This window comes from Platalea leucorodia (genome assembly GCF_965183815.1).
Source record: "Platalea leucorodia genome assembly, chromosome: 1".
Lineage (NCBI taxonomy): Eukaryota > Metazoa > Chordata > Aves > Pelecaniformes > Threskiornithidae > Platalea > Platalea leucorodia.
This window is the reverse complement of record NC_138823.1, coordinates 112,079,689-112,100,305: the sequence shown is the minus strand read 5'-3', so window position 1 is coordinate 112,100,305 and position 20,617 is coordinate 112,079,689. Positions and strand designations below refer to the sequence as shown.

General features: G+C 36.1%; 1 protein-coding gene across 1 annotated transcript in view; it reads left to right on the top strand.

The window, feature by feature from the left end:
- The window catches only part of SUGCT (succinyl-CoA:glutarate-CoA transferase), a gene marked incomplete at both ends in the record, with an annotated part of 332,869 nt that overhangs the window by 135,003 nt on the left and 177,249 nt on the right, over nt 1-20,617 (top strand). Inside the window, one exon of the mRNA XM_082310601.1 lies at nt 4,622-4,724. Coding sequence (XP_082166727.1) covers nt 4,622-4,724 — 103 coding nt within the window. The remainder of the gene's footprint in view (nt 1-4,621; nt 4,725-20,617) is intronic.

Sequence of the window (20,617 nt, the reverse complement as noted above, 5' to 3'; positions counted from 1 at the left end):
TTGCTTTTTAAGAAGCAAAACTACACTTGTGGTTTGTGTAAGAAAATAAGGTGTAAGACCTTTTTATTTGATTATTTTAATTTTTGGACTTTTGGAGGCTATTTCTTATATTGTGCCGTAATGTTTTTTGATTAATTTACTGAGTGTTTAGTTTAAATTTAGTGTTTTTCATTTAATGGTGCCTGCTAGATTTACGAATTGAGGAAAAATATATTTAGTTGGATTTCTTCCCATGAAATAACATTTCAATTAGTTGAGCTCATGCTACACTTTCTATTCTTATAATATTTTTAAGCATGAAATATCTTTAATGTTAAATGTTTCAGAATCTGATGCCTCATTTCAATTTTGCAACTTCAGTAGCTTCATGAGTGCTGTGTAGTTCAGTGCAGAGGAGGTTTAGAGCACTGCTTAAAATGCAAATAAGACATCATGGAGAATACTACCTCTTTTATTGAAGTAAGCCTTAGTACAGGCTTTGCAGTAAAGGTCCTAGCAATGGGTTTGTTCTCCACTGGGGTACATAGCCTTCTTTTTTCAGAGGTGTTTGCCTGCATTCAAGCTTCATACCACAGGCTAGTACAGTAAAAAGTGAATTCTTTTGAACTTCTAAAATGCTGGTAATAATTGTAGAAGCTAAGCTACAGATTTAAAATGATTCTAGAAATAAATCATAGATAATTTAAATGGCGTTTATGTGATTATAGCAGATGAAGCATTTTAGAGGGAAAAGGGACTCATCTGGAAATACATGAAGGTGTAGTGTGAATCACATGGTTGAGCTCTCCTGCAGTCCCTGAGTATTACTGAGGCTCCATGGACAGATAGATTCATTTGCAAGTGTTATGCTTCAGAGTTCAGATGCTGTACGGTCTTGGGTGGTTTTTTGCTAGCTTAAGTTTGGAAGATGGATCATTGTTTAGCCTTATATGTGTTTCCGTCAGTGATTTTATTTATATATGTATATAAAAATTACTTTTTCCCCACTGAAAGACAGCGGATGACATTGAAAATTTTTCAGTTAAGAAAAGGAGATTACATACTAAGTAGGATATTTATAAAAGGCAATATCAAAGCATAGAAAAATGTTTTAAAACAAGTGTTAAGGGGAAAGGGATTGGCCAGGCCTTGTAAATTCCTGCTGATAGAGCTTTTCATTTTCAGGAGAGAATTTCAGTCTTTTACTTCTCTTGGAAGTTTTTCTTGAAGGTCTTTACTTGATATTTTGGAGTGCCGAGCATGGTATCAATTGATACCTAGCAACGTAAACATCAGCCATTTCCTGCAAGGAAAGCTTATAGTATTTATTTGTGTAAGTGCTGTTAAAAATTATATTTAGATGGAGGGAATGATACATACAAGTTAGCAAAAAAAAAAAAAAGAATTCAAAGTTTGTGCAGCTTGCGCAGCTGACATCAGAGAGGTAAACTTGGGCCTTTTTTTATCCACACCTTATCTTTTATCAAATTTTGAAACAATATTTCTCCTTTGATGCTGTACAACAGATATTTCAATATATAAAACACAACCGAATGAACTAAATAGTTGCATGCTGTTGCTCTCAAAATCTGAATAATAGACCTTTATTGGCAGTGGTGATGTTCTGATTTGTTTTTAAACAGTTTGCTTAACAATATGCTCTCAACAGCCTCTTTTTAGCACAAATAAAGGAAGCTATTCTACATCAGATTTAGGTCAAGAGTTTCAATTTCAAGAGACAATGCTGTCTGTCTTCTTTGAGGGTGATAGAATGTGGGATTTTACATCTTTGAGTTTAAAGCTTTTAGGAATTCTTTCCAACTACCAATAAATAAATTAATAAGTAAGACTAAGACGATTGTTAGGTCCATTCAAAACAAGTATTTTTTAAAACAGAACATCACTTGTTTTCTATAAAATTGTGTTTGTTTTTTTTTTTTTTTTTCTGTTACATGGGAAGGAAAAATCTAAGCAGAAGCTAAAATTTCAGAAATTCATACACCCCGTAGAAGTTTTGCAAAACGTGCGCTCACTTCAATGTATATTGAGTCACTTGTAATAATGTTACTGAAGAAGAATGTATGTCTTGAAAATTATTCAGATTTACCATGACATCAGGAAATAGCATACTGATTATGCAGATGTAGATAATTGACACTCCCACTGAAAAGACTTCATTTTTAGACTATCCTTTAAATCCAAAAGTTGGTTGGTTTTTTTTTTTTTTTTAAACTCAGGAGAATATTTATAAACTCTTTCTTAAGAAGTAGTACAAGGAACATAACATGGCAGGTCTTATTCATTAGATCAAGAAAATGATGATACAAATATTAAGAATTACAGTAATTTCTTAGTGATGGTCTGCAGCACCAAAGTTATGATGCTGAGTCCAAGAGTCCTCTTGTAGACATGCTGTCTTTTGTTAGAAATGAGATAGTGGTAGAGGTTGAGGTGTCAGAAAAAGTAATAGCTGAAAAAAGTTTTTAATTTATAAAAAGGGAGTTAGTGGGCCATAAATTATGAAGCATCTTAGGAGGCAAGTGGCTCAGTTGCTAGCAGAGAATTAGCAAAGTTTTGTATAAATGACACCAATAACTGATGGGAAACAGTTTTTCGTGTGAATCATATTTACACTGTGCAGTAGTTTGAGCCCCAAACCTTAGTAATAGGAGGCTATGAATAACAAGAATATACAGGTTATGAGAATTGTTGCCAAACAGAGAGTACTGAAGGGAAATACAAATTATATTTTTGATTAAAATCATGCTTTCCTAATGGCTGCATTAGGAAATGCAGCCTGAGGAAGGAAGTGATCGGTTATCTCTATTGGTGATTGGTTATATAACGTACGTGGTTGTAGGTATGGTCAGCAATAGAGTACTAAATTAGATGGACCTTAGATGTGCCCAAGAGTGGAATTATCTTTATGGCTGACTACATCTTTACCATGAAATAATTTTAATATTCAATGAAGTATATAACTGAAGAGTGCAATAATCTTATATCTGTTTTCTTTAGAAGTGATGCTTCATTATGCTTCATTTCTTCAGAAGTGATGCTTCATTTTATAATACATTTTGCACTTTTAAAGCCTTTTATTCTGATTTTTCAGTATCATTGCTCCTTCCATTTGTACTAGTATTATTTCTTAACTTCACATATATTCAGCAGGAGTAAAGCTTCTATTTCTGAGGAAGAACAGTGCAAAACTTGTGCATTTTCCTATTTATTTAGAGTGCAAAATGCATTGGGTATCAGGATTTAAAACCTCAAAGCTTGGGGAAGTCATTCCTGCACAGGGAGAAAGATATTAACTGTGAAGCTTGGATCCGTACCTATGCCATATACTTAATATAACTGTAACTTGTCACCATCACTATTTTTTTTTCTTTAGTCTAAAAGTAGCATGAAATACTTTGCAGCCAATCTCTGCATATGTATAAAAAGAAGTTTACAAACTTCGACTTTTGTACTGATTTAGGGGGTTTTGTGATTTCGGGTTTTGTCTCTAACATCTTTCTGTCAGAAACTTGGAAGGGTTTTTTTTTGCATAATAACGTGCAAGAAGTAAAGCTGAGCATTACTGACATTGTTCCGGATAACACTTAAGGAACTCTGAACTGGTGAGCTACAGAATACCAGTAACTGAGTGTCCCTTATCAAGGGTTCTATTAATTTCATTTTCATCAGGTCTTTAAATCACAGGTAATTTCTTTTCAGTGTTATATGTATCATGAAGTAGATCTGTCCTTTCTAATAATCTGGTAGACCTCTGTGTTGTTTACCTTCATGACATTTAAGATACGATCTCCAAATAATCTCGCCTTTGATTCAAAATCTCAGACAGCTGCAGAAAATACCATCTGTCAGTGACTAGTATTGCTTCAAGAGTGTGTTTTCTTCATGTATGTAACTCTACCAGGCAGACAAGGAAAGAAAAAGTATCTAGCAAAAGAGAGGAAATAGAGTAGTGCTACCAGTTATGGAATTGAATGCTTAGAAAGAAATAAGCTGAGCTTTTTTTATGTGATACAAGGACATGGAGCTTTGCGTTCACCAGTGTAGGCACAGTATGTATATGCTGAACCGGATGTCCTTAGGATAGGTTATACAATCATACAACAAATAAACATGTAGTCAATGTTGTTATCTGACCAAAAAATGTGGCTGTTAATCCTGACATATGTTTTGGATGTAATGGGGGGAAAAACACTGTGGTGCTTTACATCAGCTTTTAGTGAGCAGTGTTGTATGTTAGACTCGTACCTGCATTATATCTATCTTTTTGTTGTTAGATACGTTCGTAATAGAAAACAAATGTGAAGCACATTAGTGTAATTAAGGACTGGAGGAAACCCATTGATCCTTATTTGAAACTGCTGATAAATTTATCTTTACATCATTCCTGGATTGCTTCAGATGATCAGATAGAAGTCAGTTCAGCTATCTTCTTTCCCCTGTGTCTTTGGGTTTTGCATTTCTGAAGAACACGTGTAGTACATTTTCGTTATGTTATTCACTGCCTGGGAAGAAATCAGTGGGGAAGAGTATGGGAGCAGTGAGAGAGGGAGGAGACATGCTATACGTTTTTCGGAATCTGAAAGCACGGTGTTGAAACCACATGCTTCTTATTTGCTCTTAGGTTTTCACAAAAAGCAACGATTGAATGGTTGCAGCTCTTTGAAGGTAGTGGGGTTCCATATGGCCCAATCAACAATATGCAGCAAGTATTCTCGGATCCTCAGGTTGGTTCTCACCAAGTCTTTTCTATACATTATTGCATGTGTTTTACAAATGCTGAGTAACGGTCACTTTTCCTGCCGCTCAGACCTGATTTCAGCTACTTTAAAATGGGATTTGAGAGTTATATGGTGGATTGAGTTTAAGCCAATAATATGGCATAATAAGACATAAATACAGATCCTTAAATGAATTGTGTGCTTGGGAACACAGATTTTGCCATAATGCATTAAACCATAGGTATTCCATGTCTTGTATGGAGTCTGTCTTTCCAAAATGGCTGGTAAAACAGGGAAAGAAACTGTAATATATTATGTAATTGCATTTTGTCAGATAAATATGCAGAAAAGTACCTTTCACATACAAGCAACCGATTTTCTGTATGGAGTATGGATAACCAGAATCTATACTGTTTGAAAAAAATGGGCAACTTTTTGACTAGAAACAGAAAAATTAAGCACAAAAGTCATATGCAGGAAGATTTTAACCTTTTCTTGGCCTGGTCGTTTCCCTGGCTGAGAATGCTTCAGTTTTTCTATTTATTTATTTAAGATTTTAAGTCTTTCACTGAATTGTGTCTATACTTGATTATAAACAATATTTTTACTTTTGAGTATCTCTGGAGTTACATTACCTGCCTGTTTGCTGATCCCTCCCCTTCTTCTCACCCTCTGGCTTATGATGGGTTAAAGGGCCCAACACAAACCGAGTTATACTGTCTTGAATAGTGTAACAGAGTATTTTATGGCTATTCTATTGTGTGTTGAATCTCCTTTAAATTAATTTCTAATAATGAGAGTAACCAGAAAAACGATTGACCGTTGGAGGAAAAAAATAAAGCAGCCAATTTTGTATCCATCCATGCCTACTGTCAAGAAGCATTTGTCAGGATTGTGAAAATGATTGTAGTCTCTGGCAAAGAAGAAGAGGCAAAACAATCTCTATCATAAGGGAATATGTTTATAATAAATGTTTGTTATAAATATGTTTTTTTATACTTTTAGAGGTATAAGACAATATTTGTTAGGCTACTGCAAGGAAAGAAGTTTTTTTTTTTTTCCTTAAATAAATATGTTCTTTCTACTTAAAATGATGTAGTACCATGCTGTGAAGTATGCATGGGCCAGATTTTTCACTTCATAACTTTCAGAGGGATTAAGGTTGGGCTTTGAAGAACATACAGCAAGAGTCTTTATTTTACTTAGAACGTGGTTGACTTGGCTGTACTTGGGGCAACATTGCAAAAATATTCTTTGCTTTTTTTTGATGCTGCGAATTTTAAGAAGTCGGGTCCGCTCTGAAAGAGATGGCTTTTTAAAACATAGTATGTTATGGGATGGCCATTACCTCCCAAACTGAAAAGGGGTTAGCTTGGTTACCTTGCTCTTGTTAGAATTCACCTAAATGTTGTTTTTTATATCTATTATTTATATATATGTGTCAGATTATTACCTGACATAGTTAGCCTATCCATAAAAGGTATCACAGTGTTTGCAGTCAGGTATGACCATATGCCAGGTTTTTCAAAATATTTTCCCATAAGGGAGCATACTGATATCTCCCCCCCCCCGCCCCGCCCTCCGCCATGAAATTGCTTGAAAACGTTGTCTTTTCTACACCCTTCTCTGAAATAAGTGGCACTCAGACACTGTGTTCTTATTAGTGTTGGAAATGAAATGTCAGTATTTGTGGCGATGCTGCATGTTACACGTTTGTTTCATTTCTGGTGCTGCCTGCTTCCTTAAGCATTTTCTCACAGTTACTGTTCTGTTCAAGGGGAGGGGGAAGACTGCAGTTCTTTCCTCTTCCTTCTTGAAATATGGAAAGGTGTTGACATTTTAAGGCATTGCTCTTATGGCAAGATACTTACTTTACATCACTTATAAAAGATTAAGCCCCCCACTCCACCTTTAAATATCTGAGAAGCCATCCAGCAGATGAGCAATTTGGAGAGTAGCATACTCTGCCTCTTAAGTATATTTTCCTAATTTCTGCACAAATTTTTATTTTGGTGGTGAAGACTTCAGACCTTCACAGGTGGCTTCATTGCCCTAAGTCACTTATCCATAGCTTGGATTTAGAGGCTTAGGGACAGTTCAAGCAAAGCTTTTCACCTTCGCATTTCTTCTGTACTGTAGTTTTTGCTGTTGTACCTTGCCCAGTCTCCCTCCACTTGCTCATCCTTCTGCTCCTGTATAGACAGTATGAGTCTGGGGTGAGCACATGTGCTTGTCTATAGCTTTGCTCTTTCATAAGCCAGTCTGCAATTTTGGTTTCTGAAACGTCAAAAAGTGTGACAGTGCCCTGAGACTATGCCTAAGACTAGGGAAGAAGTCTAGCACCACCTGAGAATCCATAATCTAGGTATCCTCTGCACTATCAAATCCCAGTTATAACAGGAAAAAAACCAGCACCCACCACCAACAGCATATTGTAATCACAGCAAGATTTTTCTCATGTGTAAAGCTCAACACAGTCATTAAGTATGAGAACTTTGTAATCATTCTTCACAGTGCTCCCATTATAATATAGTGAGTTTTTTCAAGCTCAGTTTAGATCAGAAAATGCGTTTCTAGGAAAGATGTCACGCAGCTTGCATTTAATAACCTTACTTACTAATACTGTATAGCAAGTGCAAACAGTGTGATGTAAAATGAGTTTATCATAACCCAGTAATCAGCTTTTCATTTGCTTTCACCCATTGCAAAGACTCCAGAAAAACATTAAACCTGGTGATACTTCAACATATACAAACTCTAAGCTACCTCTACTAGATAACACCCAGGTTTTGCTAACCTCTTCCATTTTGGGCGGTCCCAGCAGAATTGGATCTAAACACAATTCCATTTTTTAAATTCCTTTTATTGCCATTGTCTTCCTATTTGATCTATGGATTTTGATATCCATAATGTAACAATCATTCATTTTAAGTGCAGTCTCGCACCATTAGTGACCAACAGGCGCTGGATGGTAGTCAACAATCATCAAAGCACGTGCCAGCTCAGCTGTTAGCAATGCTGCAAAGGGCGCACGGGGCTGGTACCAGCCAAAGACAGAAGTCCTGGGAGGGGGCTGGACTAATGCAAGGGAGGAATGGAAGCAAATCTGAGGAGATAGGAAAGACGAGTAAAGGAGATGACTGAAATGGTCTAATGGAACTTAGTCAGCTACAGGTGGGTCGTGTTTTTAAATTTTATTTTATTTTAACTAAAAGGACTTCAGAGCTCTGAAGGCCAAGAGTGGTTTGTATAACTTCTTCTATAAACTGAGATAAAACAACACATTTTTGATCCCAGGACATTTTGTTAATAACATTAACAGCTTCAATCATACTCCAAGTGAGCTGCCAAAAAACATGAAATTTTTTACTAAGTTGGAGTGCCAGGTGATACTGTTTTTTCCATGAATGGAGTGAAACATCCACTTTTCCCACTGATTATAATCTTTTATTCATTTGTGAAGTTAAAATGAATACCGCAGGCGTTTGTACTGCTAAGTCAATCAGTCTGGATAGAAGTATATGTGTACTTGTGCATGTATGGATAAAAAGCGTGAGAGAAAAAGGAGCAGATTCACTAGTTAAGGGAACAATTTTCTTGAAAAGGAGAGCAAGGAAAGAATGTTTGTAAAAGTTCTTACAAACTCTTAAAAGTACAGTATAGAGTATTTTAATGAAGCTTTTTATAGTCAAACTTTTTCAAGCTATTTTTTAAAAATGTGTTCTTTTAACCAGGCCAAGATAGTACAAACATTAAAGGAATTCTTAAAACGTTTTAAAAACTTACTAGTGACCTCAGTATGGTCCCATTTAACATACCCTGGGGAACATGTGTATGAAATACAATGTGGTTTGAGGTTTTCCAAACAAAACAAACTTAAAAGAGAATACAGTTTTTAATAGAAACTATTCAAATTCTCCCAAAAGATAAAACAACACAAAACCAGGTACGCACTGTACTACAGCTAAGTATGAAAGAACAAAGATCTTTGGTTATGTGAGGGTACTGAAGGGTTTTTTTGTTTTCTTTAAAACATTACCCTCCCCTTTTTTGCAATGTAATTTCTTTCACAGCTCTTACACAGTATTATTACTTTAATTAAATGTCTGGCATATATAAGAAGCAACAAAACAACCCAGAAATGTTATGGGCAGTTGAATAAATTGTTTGTTGTCTGATGTTTTACCAGATTAAATCCATTCATGTTGATGAATTTTTACTATATGAATGCTGCCAGCTGAAAATAAATATGAAAGCCATGCAGTGGTACTTTCCCTCCCCCCTGCCTCAAAGCAGTTACAGTCATACCACACAAGTTGAGTACATCAGGTGTAAGACATCACCCTGATGCATCACTTCTGAGAAATATGGGGAGGGAAATATCAGAGCTGAAATATCACAGCTGGCCCTGATTTCAGCTCCTGCCAAACACCTGCAGACTCTAAAAGGATACCAAAACAAAACTCCACCCTGTGGCAAGAGGCCATCCCTTAACAACCCTTCCCTGACTTTGCATCACTATAAAAATTAATTTAACATTTTTTACAGAAACCTTGGTCTTCCTGTCCCAGAAGGCCATTACAGTTCCTTAAGCCATTTCTCTGAATATGCCTGAGAAAAAAAGAAACCCACAGTAAATTGAAGTATTGAAATATCTGATAGCTGGAAATTATCTGATGTTTTAAGTTTATTATTTGTGGAAACTTATGAAGGTGGTAGTTTTCTTATTAACCTCCAGATCGTCTCTTATTTTGGAAGCCATTTCACTTGAACGCATCCTGGCAAAAATTTCCTAGCATCTGGTAAAAGCTTCTACAATCAGTGTTGTGAACACACAGAACAGCAAAAGATATAAAGTGTGTTGTTTTGTTGGTTTTGTTCTTTTTTTTTTTTTTTTTTTTTTTTAAACCACCTTATGCATGGATGTTGTTGGTTTGGATTTTTGTTTCGTGTTGTTTTTTTTTTTTTTTTTTTTTTTTTTTTAAAATATGACCGTGTTTTAATTGTTACTCTTTTGTTGAAATAGACTTTTGTGGCCCACTGAGGGCTGTCCCAAGCTGAATGAAATTATATTCATGTCCATAATACTGCAGGGAGTTTTTACATATAGAGGTTTCTGCAACTGAAAAGCAGTTGATGAAGGCCTGAGGTAATACGATGTGTCTGGAAGTAATTCCTAACAGACAAGAGAAAGAGAGGAATTAAATATCGCATGTGTCTATTAAGTAAGTACTAAAACTGGTTGGAAATTTTCTGATGGAATGTTTTTCCATTTAAAAATGCCAATTCATTGAAAGTGAAACATCCACACAAAGGTGTCTAAAATTAAATTCTATTTTGAAACAGAAATTCAGCTCTATTCCTGCCTGGTTTGCTAAGTTGAAAATGTGTACTGACTAGCTTTGATTTGATGTTTCAAGCCAACTTTTTACATCAATTTTTAAATTTTATGCAATGAAAAAAAACCATACCACCAACCATAGCCAACCCTTTAATTTTGTCAAAAGTAGCTTTTTTATACTAAATTACAAATGTTTTCAAGCTTTTGGTCTGTGGGGAAATTTAGGAAAGTGGATTCTGTCCTAAAGTGGAAAGCATTAAGGAATGGAACATAGCTTGAAGAAGTGAAATGGAAAATCTAGTTTTAAGACTGTTTGTAGCGTGTGATTCCCACATATACACAATTATGCAGGCTTTATATGTGTTATGAGATCGTTCTATATCCAGATGTTATAGGAAGCGCTCAAAATGAGACATCACTTGTATTTTGATAGGAGGAATATTGTAATAGGAAGTGTTTTTTAAATTTTGGCTGTAGTGAAATGTGGCCCATGGCTATGCCGTGTTTTTGTCTGGCCTGCCTATCTTACAATGATAGAGAGCTTGTGGTGGTGAAGTCTTGAAATATGATGGGGTTCTAAATAAAAATGTATGTTTATATTAATGATAGGCTTTTGTTTGTACACGCATTTAATATACATCTATTGTCTAGATAAGAAAAATAATGATAAAGGAGATAGATCAACACTTTCTATTATGAGGTTCTGTTTTCACTTGCCTATAACTTCGCAGAATTTAATAGTTTGATCTGAAATTTCCAGTGCTGGTTGTCTGCTTAAGTCTGAAGTATATTTGGAAATGTTTCTGATAAAATGATCCACTCATGTTTGATAACAAACTTCCAGAAATCAGTTGTCTACCATATCAACATACTCTTACACCCATGTTTTGCCTGGGAGCTCTGATGCTCATTTTTAGAGAATTAGTTCTTTTGCAAAGAGACTTGGGCAGAAAGTTGACTGCAGTGTTATAGATATCCTCTTTTGCTGTCCTATGTTTTTGAGGGTGGGGGAAAGAAGCTGGCTACGAATAAAGAGGAATGGAGCCCCAGGCAGCGCATGCAAAAGATAAGCTTCCACCTGCTGCGACATATTCTGGTCCTTTATGTGTTTTGTGAGCCCAAAGGTGTCAGCTTTGCTCGAGACCTAGATTAGAAATTGTATAACTACACTAGATAAAATGATTAGGCTTTTTCGACACCTGAATTTTAATTTCTAAAAATGTCACAATAAATAAATAAGAACAACACAAACATGAGAAAACCACCACCACCAAGTTTATTTACTGTAGAAGAACCTCTAATTCATAATGCATGTCCCTTGCACCTCAAACTCTTGGATGAATTTCTGTCCTTGCAGGAGTTACACACTGCTTCCCTAACCTTGCAGCTCATCAAAGTAACATCAGTTGTCACTCAAAGATTCAAAGAATCTGTATTTGGTGTCTCACACTACCAGAGTATGCTCAGGATAAGGCCATCCAAATTTCAGACGTACTGAGCTAGATAATGTGTAACTTCTTAGAAATCCCTCACAGAGCATGAGCCCAGCTCTCACTTCTGTTCATATGAAGTGTGTAACTATGGGGTCAAAAGAGAGTTTTTAATTAACCCAGTTGTTGCGTATATCTAAACTTTGATGAGTGTCAAGTCTGTTATATGTATGGGAAGAGGGGAAATACATATATGTGTTGATCCCATCAAGTCTCACAGCCTGAAGAGAGTTTATACGCTGAAGCAATAGATTCTTTAGAAGTGGGTTTTTTTTTTCTGTTTTCTTTTCATCTGAGCATTCACTGAATCATTGTCACAAAGTAATGGTCAGTTAAAACTAGGTATTCTTTATTTTCCCCGCAACATGTAAATTGTGAGACTGTCTATATTGCCTGTTGGTTGCCTGACTCGCAAACCATACCAAATCAAGTAATAAAACACCATTTTTTGTTTTAAAATATTCTTCTTGAGTAGATGTAGATTCATTTACTAAGCTAAATTTATAGGAGAATCAATAATAAACACTGGCAATTTTAGACATGCTTCAGTATATAACTCGCTTCAACAAAGGGTGACACTTAAAATTTCCTACTGCATTTTTATGTTTTCAAAATTATTTGCCACCTTGTCATCTTGGAGTTCATATGAAGATAGCCTGGATATTTTGTTTTGTTTCTCAGAGACCATGAGGGCTAGATTTTGTCATAGGTGTTGTTCACTTTTAAATAGATTGGTTTGTAATCAATATAAGTAGCGTGGTACAGCTTTGTAGTGTGAGTTATGTTTTGTAGGCATGAAAATACTAATGATATTCTGGAGAATAAGTATTTGGCATCTTTCACTTCAGAATCTCTCAAATGGTAGTAGCTGCACATGATGATATATGTATTCCAGTAAGGGAGAAAATAAAATGGAAAATCCAGCAAAAAAAAAAGTGCAGAAACTGTGCAGATCAGGCTTTAGTTATCATTTGATCTTCAGCTGCTTTTCCTGAGTGCTCAACTTAATTTAAAAATCTTAGCTCAAGCCACGAGCCTGGCCCGTCCTCCTGAAATTACAAGATTTCCCACTCTCTTCAGCCTAAGTTCATCTTGGAGTCCCACTCACTGCTGGGGAAAAAAAAAAGTGATATTTTCAGATGAGATGCTGACATGTTCACTTTGCATTGTACTTATGCAATAACATTTTAAAAAATACACTGTTTTAGTTTTATGCCTCTTACTGACAAGAAGGAATATTTGAGCCATGAAAAGGCAAGTATGTAGGCTGAGTAGGAGTGGGTATTTGAAGATTTAGATTTCCAACCACCACAAAAAGGCATTAATTAGTCAGGCAAGCTTTCTCTGTCATTGCCATTTTCCTTCTCATCCCTGACTAGTTTCATGTAGGTTTCCAGTATGATTCAAAGAGGCAGTTTGTAAAGAAGCAGGAACTGTTTCCTCACTGTGCATGGTCACTCGGGCCAGGAGCGTCATTACCATTGTTTTAAAGAACTCAGCCTAAGCTTAAAACTGGCTACAGCATTCGGATGTCAACACTCTGAGCAGCCAGCCACATCTTGAAATTTTCTCCACACAAGTTCAATTGGCTACTTAGCAACCATAGCATTTAATTATAGCAATTTAAAACAGAAGTTGTGTGATTTTTTTGTAGTACATGTTTTAGGGGTAAAACTTCTTTTGAATTGCATATAAATCTTGATCAATGTTGTTGGTGATCTCAGGTGTTTTTCAAAACTTTTTTGAAGTACTGAAAAACAGTCTAGGTGTATTGTTAATTAAAAAAAAAAAAAAAAAAGAAGCCAAATTTTGATCATGTTTCCAGACAGGCCTTTGGGATGACCCAGTTGAATTTTAATTGTCTAGAATGACACCTGAAACACATCATAGCTCACATAAGAGGAAAACGTATTTGTATTTTTATGCATGCCTGTAATGGCCTGTTAAAATAAACATTCCTATAATGAAAGAGTCAGTCACCTCAATGCGAAGGTAGTGCATTGAAGATGATTAATGGTAGTATTAAACATGGAGACCTTGACTCACATGTGAGAGAAGACAAAGAGAATGATACTTCGGGAATTTTGAGCCAAGTTTAGGAATGGCATGAGAAAGACACAAGGATAAATTGAGATGCCAAGAAGATGGATTTTACACTATGGATCCCAGTTTAATTTGTAAGAAAAAACAAGAAGTTTAAAAAAAAAAAAAAAGTGCCTCTTTAAAAACAAACAAACCACCCCCCTCCTAGTAGTTCCTCCCTGCTATTTTGATACCAATGTTGCAAACATTACATTCATCATCCATGATGAACTGTATGTATTGGCAGTCTAGGTTGAGAGATGGATCTGGGAATGTCAGGAGTCAGGCTATGTCTCTTAACCTGCGAGGGCCAGTTTGAGGGGTTGCTGTTTCGATGAGCTGGGTTTTGGAGAGAAGCTTCTGCCAAATGGAGTCTGATGCTCCCTTGGCATGGAGCAGGCAACTGAAATGTATCTTCCCGCAGTCCTCAAGTCGTGCCCAAAGTCAGCACGACCAGAAACACCATTTAGTATCTGCACATCTTGTTCTTTCAGATACTGTATTTCCACAGGGTCACAAATGAAAAAGGGAGAAATTAGAATTTCTCTAGTACTTCCTGTGATGCTCAAGACTACCTATTTCTCTGAAACAGCTGGAGCCGCTGTTCCAGTCATCAGGATACAGGCTTTGAGTTTTAGAGAAACATTGATGTTTAAATCAGTTATGTAATAACTGATTTTGTAAAAAATCTCCCTCTTCTTCCCCCTACCCCTGAGAAATCATGAAGTCAGAAGAGAAGAATATTGACTGACAACTGGGGTGTGCAAAAAAAAAACAAACCAAAACCTCAAATTCCTATGTCATGATACTCCGTTAGAGTTAGGGGCTAGCATGTACAGGGTACGAGGAAGTGTAGACTGGCGTCGTTATTTTTAGAAGGGAGACAGCATCTTTCAGGCTCTGAAGTTATCAAGGTATTATATTATTAGCATTATATTCATTTTTTTTTATTGATACTGTTGGCAGATAAACCTGACTTCTGGTTTCGTAGTTTGTACTAAATTCATCAAGATCATGGTCTTGATAAAGGAATCTCTCTGTTACTTCCCACAGTTTCCCATATAGGTTTGCTGTCTGACCTTTAATGTATGTGCCTGATGCAGGAATCGGCCATCTTTCAATGAGTCTCTTGAGCTGCTTTTGGATATGTTCTTTGCTCATGTTGAGAACTGCAGTAGCAAATTACACTTTCCATTTTTGCTTCTTACGTGTACCTTGATACTGAAAAATGCTGACAGTGTGCAGCATGCAAGTGCTTTATTCCTGCTACTTTCTACTTCCATGGCATTGCTTTTCATCTTTCTGTATTTTTCAAACTATCAATTCTTTGTTTTTAACTTTTCCCTTGTGAATCTAACATTAAATCTGGGATTTTTGTTTTGCTGTCCATACGATGTGTATTTTCTGGATGTAGTATTTATACACAACTTACCCTATTATGTGGTATATTCTAGGGGGAACTTAAGTTATATTGATGCAGTATTCTCCACCCTAAACTGATACATTTGAAAAGAGAGATATGTTGCAAGGCGAGTCCTATTGACTGTAAGAACTTGTTGGATTTTTCAGTGTTGCATCCTATTCTTAGGGTGTAAGAATATGCATTTAATAGGAATGTATACTTGAGGCTTTTGTAAATCATGTGTTTTGAAACACGTGATTTATGTCCTTAATATAGACTGATTTTTCTTTAATTGCCTTTTTTCTGTCATAAGCTCTAACTCCAGTAAATACGCTGTTGTAACTTGTGTCAGTTATAAATATGTGTTATTAAAGGAAAGTGACATTCAATGTCTCCACAGTGAAATTTCAAAATAATTGGAAATTTAAATAACATACTTTCACGTCTTTATCCTCTGAATATGTCCTTTCAGAATCTAAAAAACTAAAATGTTACACAGCCAAACAGCTATTCTAATTGAAATTAAAGGCACAGCAAGACCAGTGCAATTGCTAATCAAGTAAATATCTAACTCTGTCCTATATTACAAGCAGGTTTATAAAAATAACAGCAAATTATAGGTTCCTTGTGACATATTTGCAATTGCAGAAGACTCTTCAAACCAGGCGTTTTTCCTATTTTAGAGCAAAATGCAAACACACTCACTCTCATTGTGTACATTTTAATTCTCTTTTTAGATGAGTGATGGAAAAATAAACATGAAATGAAAGCATGTGGAAATAGTTTATATCTTTACAAGTCATCTAGGAAGGGGTGTAGAAAGAAGTGTTACTGTCATTTCACAATACAAAGCACTTTTTCAAACTTCTTGGCTGTTTTAAGTGAATTTTTGTTTTGAACATACCAAATTCTGTGGACAAGAAACTTCAGCTGCTTCAAAAGGAAAGGCAGATGTACTCATCATACTGTAGGTGTACTCTCCTTGAGGTTATTGCCTTTGCAGCAGTTTGACCTATGTCAAATCAAAGGAGCAAAACCCCGTGCTGCTATCTTAGCTGAAGCAGCTGTCTAACTGACCCTCTAAATAATCTCAGAAGTCAGTAGGGTGATAGGTGCGACTGAAAATAAGTATTTACTTAGGTATGAGTAGGTTTGTATTTAGCTGTGCCTTTAATTAAGAATTAATATAAAATATCAGTATCCAAGCAATGTGGATGCTAAAAAGACAAGAAGATATATTACAGAAAAAGCAGTGCAACTGCTCTATGGATAGCCATTGAGTTTGGTTTGCTAATTCACTGCTTGTTTTTTTCTGACAAAGCTGCCAGTAGGTAGGCCGGCCTTTGGGTGGGTAGAAATACACTTCGACATGAGTATTTAACATTAGATCACCAATTCATTTATAGAGGCCACTATTTTTTTGGAGGGGGCGTGGAGAGTTTAGTGCTAATTACTCAGTCTTGACTGCTCAGCAGGTGACAACAGAAGTAACTGAGGATTCATAAATAGATTTTATGGTTTTAAAATAAAGTATTTTTCCAAGATTTTTATCAGGGACTTTTTTACTGCATTTTGTACACATTATGTAATTAAATGGGAAGAAATAAATGTTATACCAAAGTATAAGAATCTATACATAGCAATTACAGGCTTGAAATGTATATGTATATAGTGTAGTTAGGAATTATTTCACCAATTATAGAATAATAGAATATAGTCTTGTTGCAGAGGAGCCTTGCCTGCTGCTCTGTGTGGTTACTTAGTATAACATCACATTTGCCTGAAGTTCTGAAAGAGTCTAAAATTGCATGTAAAATACATTGCAGCTTGATTTAGCTGTATTTGACATGATGACAGAGGATGAAAGATAATGTGAAATTTGTTCTTGCTTAGAAAACCTCGGTCTTTTTATTTATGCTAAATGAAGTCACTTATAATCTCCTCAAAGCTATTATGTCCCAAATTCCTGTTTTAGTTCTAATTTTAGCATTTGTTCAAAATCTCCAAAGGGGTTACAGAAAGTAATAAAAGTATGCATCGGGAGATTGCTGTCGTTGATAATGGCCATCATGTTTTCTCTCTTTAGTGGCTGCATGTTTTAGTTGGTTCAGTTAAATGGTGAAGTTCTCCCCTCTCCCACTTACTCCCCTGTATTGGAGTCATTGCAGCTGTTCTCGGGAAAGTGAAATACTAAGTATATTTGCTGACCTAACAATGTTTTCTGTTACCAAAGCAAAGGGTTTTTCCTAATGTGTGTAGCCTTGTACTGACATGTACCCTTTGTAGCAAAGAAGTACTCAACAGATAAACGTTTTTTTGCTGCTTCCTTGAACAAACTGATGTATGGGCCTGACTTTCTCTCCTGATCGGAAAATATAGCTTAAAAGCAGTTTTTTTTCTTTTGTGTTCTCTGCCTTAGGCTTTTTTATAAAAACAAATATTATGTTACCCTATTATTATAATGAAAATATTAAGATGGGATTTTTTTCCCTGTGAAGAGGAATGATATCAGTACTGAGGTTAAATTAATCCCAGTCATCCATTGTTCTAAGGAGCTGCCTACCAAACAGCAGAAAAGGGCAAGATACCCACCAGCTACTTTGGACAAGCGGAGCAGGGAGAGGGTCTACTGAAAGGAGTCTAGAAGTGGTTCACAGCAGGGATATATAAATGGTTGTCTTGGGTTCAGTTTGAACGTCTTGTGCAGTCCAAACAAGATCTTTTCTTCTCTTCCTCATACTGAGGAGAAAAAGGTTTCTTTGTTTTTTTTTTTTTTTATGTTTGGTTTTTTTTTTTTTTCCCTTTCCTGACCTCTGATTTTAGTTGGTCTAATTTTTGATCTGAGATTGGCTAGCAATTATTCACATAGCTCTGGTGCTTAGAAACTTTAAAAGTCACTACATACCAAATATAAAGTTCATCTTTTTAATAAAATCTTGCTCACTTACTGCTCCACATATATTTATGAGCATTCTGACTTTCCGTACTCTTTGGAAGATTTGTGCCAAAGCTCTAGATTTTTGATGAAAATATTACTTTTAAAACACAAATTTTTAATAAAAATTTGACTTTCAGATGGAAAGCCTGACTTCATAATCCAGCTTTCTATATTGTGGAAGTAATAAATGCTTTTGAAACAGTTGCAATTACTTGGTTTTTTTGCAGCTGACTTGAACTCAGTTAAATTTAAAAACACTTCCCTATTTTTTAAATGGGTGCCGTTTTATACTGTGCCATATATCAAGATGAGTCTAGTGATGAGTAACAGCAGAAGGCAGGATAGGAAAACTATTATTTAATTTATATTTATATTTAGGCAGAAGGTTCTTCATATATTTTCTGAAGTTGCTTGTCTTGAGTAAGTCGATGATTTAAAGCTTCAGCAGTGTGGCTTACTTCACGGCTTTGCGTACAGTGGCAAGAGCTGTCTGCTGATTTGTGCATTTCCTTGCCTCCAAGCACCTGAGAAACAGAAATTTCTTCAAGGAGTGTTTTATGAGCAGTTTAGCATGGCAGGGCTTTGGAATATGTTTCCTTGTTTCTAAGTAGGTAAATACCAAGACAGAGATAACTACAATAGAAACAACTTATACATGCTTTTTTCAGAGCAAAATGGGATCTCCACCTGCTTGTACTTATTTTGGACTTTTCCTAAACTCAAACAGCTCCCAGGACTTGAATCTGAAAGGTGCTGATCATTTCTGACCCCAGTCCATCAACCAGCATGTTTCTTGTGCCATGTTGCATTCGCAGCAGTGTGATTACTCGTGCTTGTTTTACTTTGTACTAGTATACACTTTACAATGTTTAATAGTTTCAATTTCATTATTGAATTTCATATATTCTTCCTCCTGTAAAGGGTTTTCTTCTCATATTTTTGTTTCTGTTGTAACTGCCTGCCTCAAATGGTTTGTCTGTGTTCTGCGTGGATGAAAAGCTAGGTGGTGTTGCTGTTTTGCATTTTTTTTTTCAGAATTGTTTGCTGTGGTGTTCATCCATATATGCCTAGTCTTTCTTTCACTCTGCTGGAAATAGTGTATGTTCCTATTCCTGCCTTTTGCCGTGCAAGTTTTTTGGGCTGGTTTTTTTTTTTGTTTGGTGTGGGGGTTTTGGGGTTGTTGTGGGGTTTTGTTTGTTTGTTTTGTTTTGTTTGGGTTTGTTTTGTTTTGTTTGTTTGGGTTGGTTTTTTTTTTTTTTGGCAAGGGAATAATTGCGATTTTAATATCTGGGTACATTCACTGAGTTCTCCGGTGTGATGCCTGATGTACTGTCTTTTTGTCTAGTGTTATTTTATTGAGATTTTTAAAAATGCTTTGGATCAAGGAGTGTCCTTCCTCCTTTCATTTACATACCACATTTCTCTGTAGCACTGAATACCTAGGAACAGTACCAGCAATGTCAATTAAAAGATACGCGTCAATGCAAAAAAGCATAAATGCCATTATGACGTAGTGTAGGTTCCAGCTGTTGTACTATGCTGACTACCACAAAATGATTTGTCCAATTTAGTGAATGTACATATTTTTATTAATTGGAAACTTCATTTATTTCATGCAGTGTTGCATGGAACATACAATACAGTTTGTGAGTTCAGCCTTTGTATACCCCATGGTATAGACAATACAGCCTGTTTCCCTCGGGCCCGTACTGGGGCCAATACTGTTTAAACTCCTCATTAATGACTTGGACAGTGGGACTGAGTGAACCTCCGCAAGTTTGCAGGTGACACCAAATTGGGGAGAATAGTTGATGTGCTGGAAGGTAGGACTGCCACTCAGAGGGACCTTCCCAGGTTGGACAAATGGGCTAGCAGGAACCTCCTGAAGTCCAAGAAACACAAATGGGAAGTCCTGCACCTGAGACAGAATAGCCCCATGCAGCAGTACAGGTTAGGGATTGACTGGATAGAAAGCAGCTTCACAGATAAAAGACCCAAAGATCTTCGTGGACGTCAAGTTAAACATGAGTCAGCAATGTGCCCTTGTGAGAAATACTAATTCCACGTACCACTAAATTAGTAAAATCGTAGCACCAGAAATGCATGTTGACAGGATAAGAGACAATGGACGCAAGTTGCAGCAAGGGAAATTCCGATTAGATGTAAGGAAGAAAAATTTCGCAGTGGAGTTAGTTAGGCTTTGGATCAGAGACGCTGTGAAATCTTCATCCTTAGAGACAGTCAATATGTGAATGAACAAGACCCTGAACAGCCTCATCCGACTTTAAAGTTGGCCCTGCTTTACAAGGGTTTTAGACCAGAAGACTACCAGAGGTCCCGGATGATCTATATTACTCGAACTATGTATTTAAAGTATGATTGCATTAATTGTTTCAGAGGACACAAGTGGTGGCATCTGACTAGGCATGCAAGCTAAATTGTATGACTACGTAAACATTTCTTAATAGAGGTTTTGTCAGAGTGCCAGCAACAGTTGAAACTGAAAAGGTAGGGGATTATCAATATTTCAGTAGTTTAGAGGCACGTTCAAGCTGAAATTTCAGCAGATCTGTTTTTATTTATTTATTTTTACTGGTATCATTCCCGCCTATTTCTACAGTGGATGACTTTTTCTACCTAACAAAT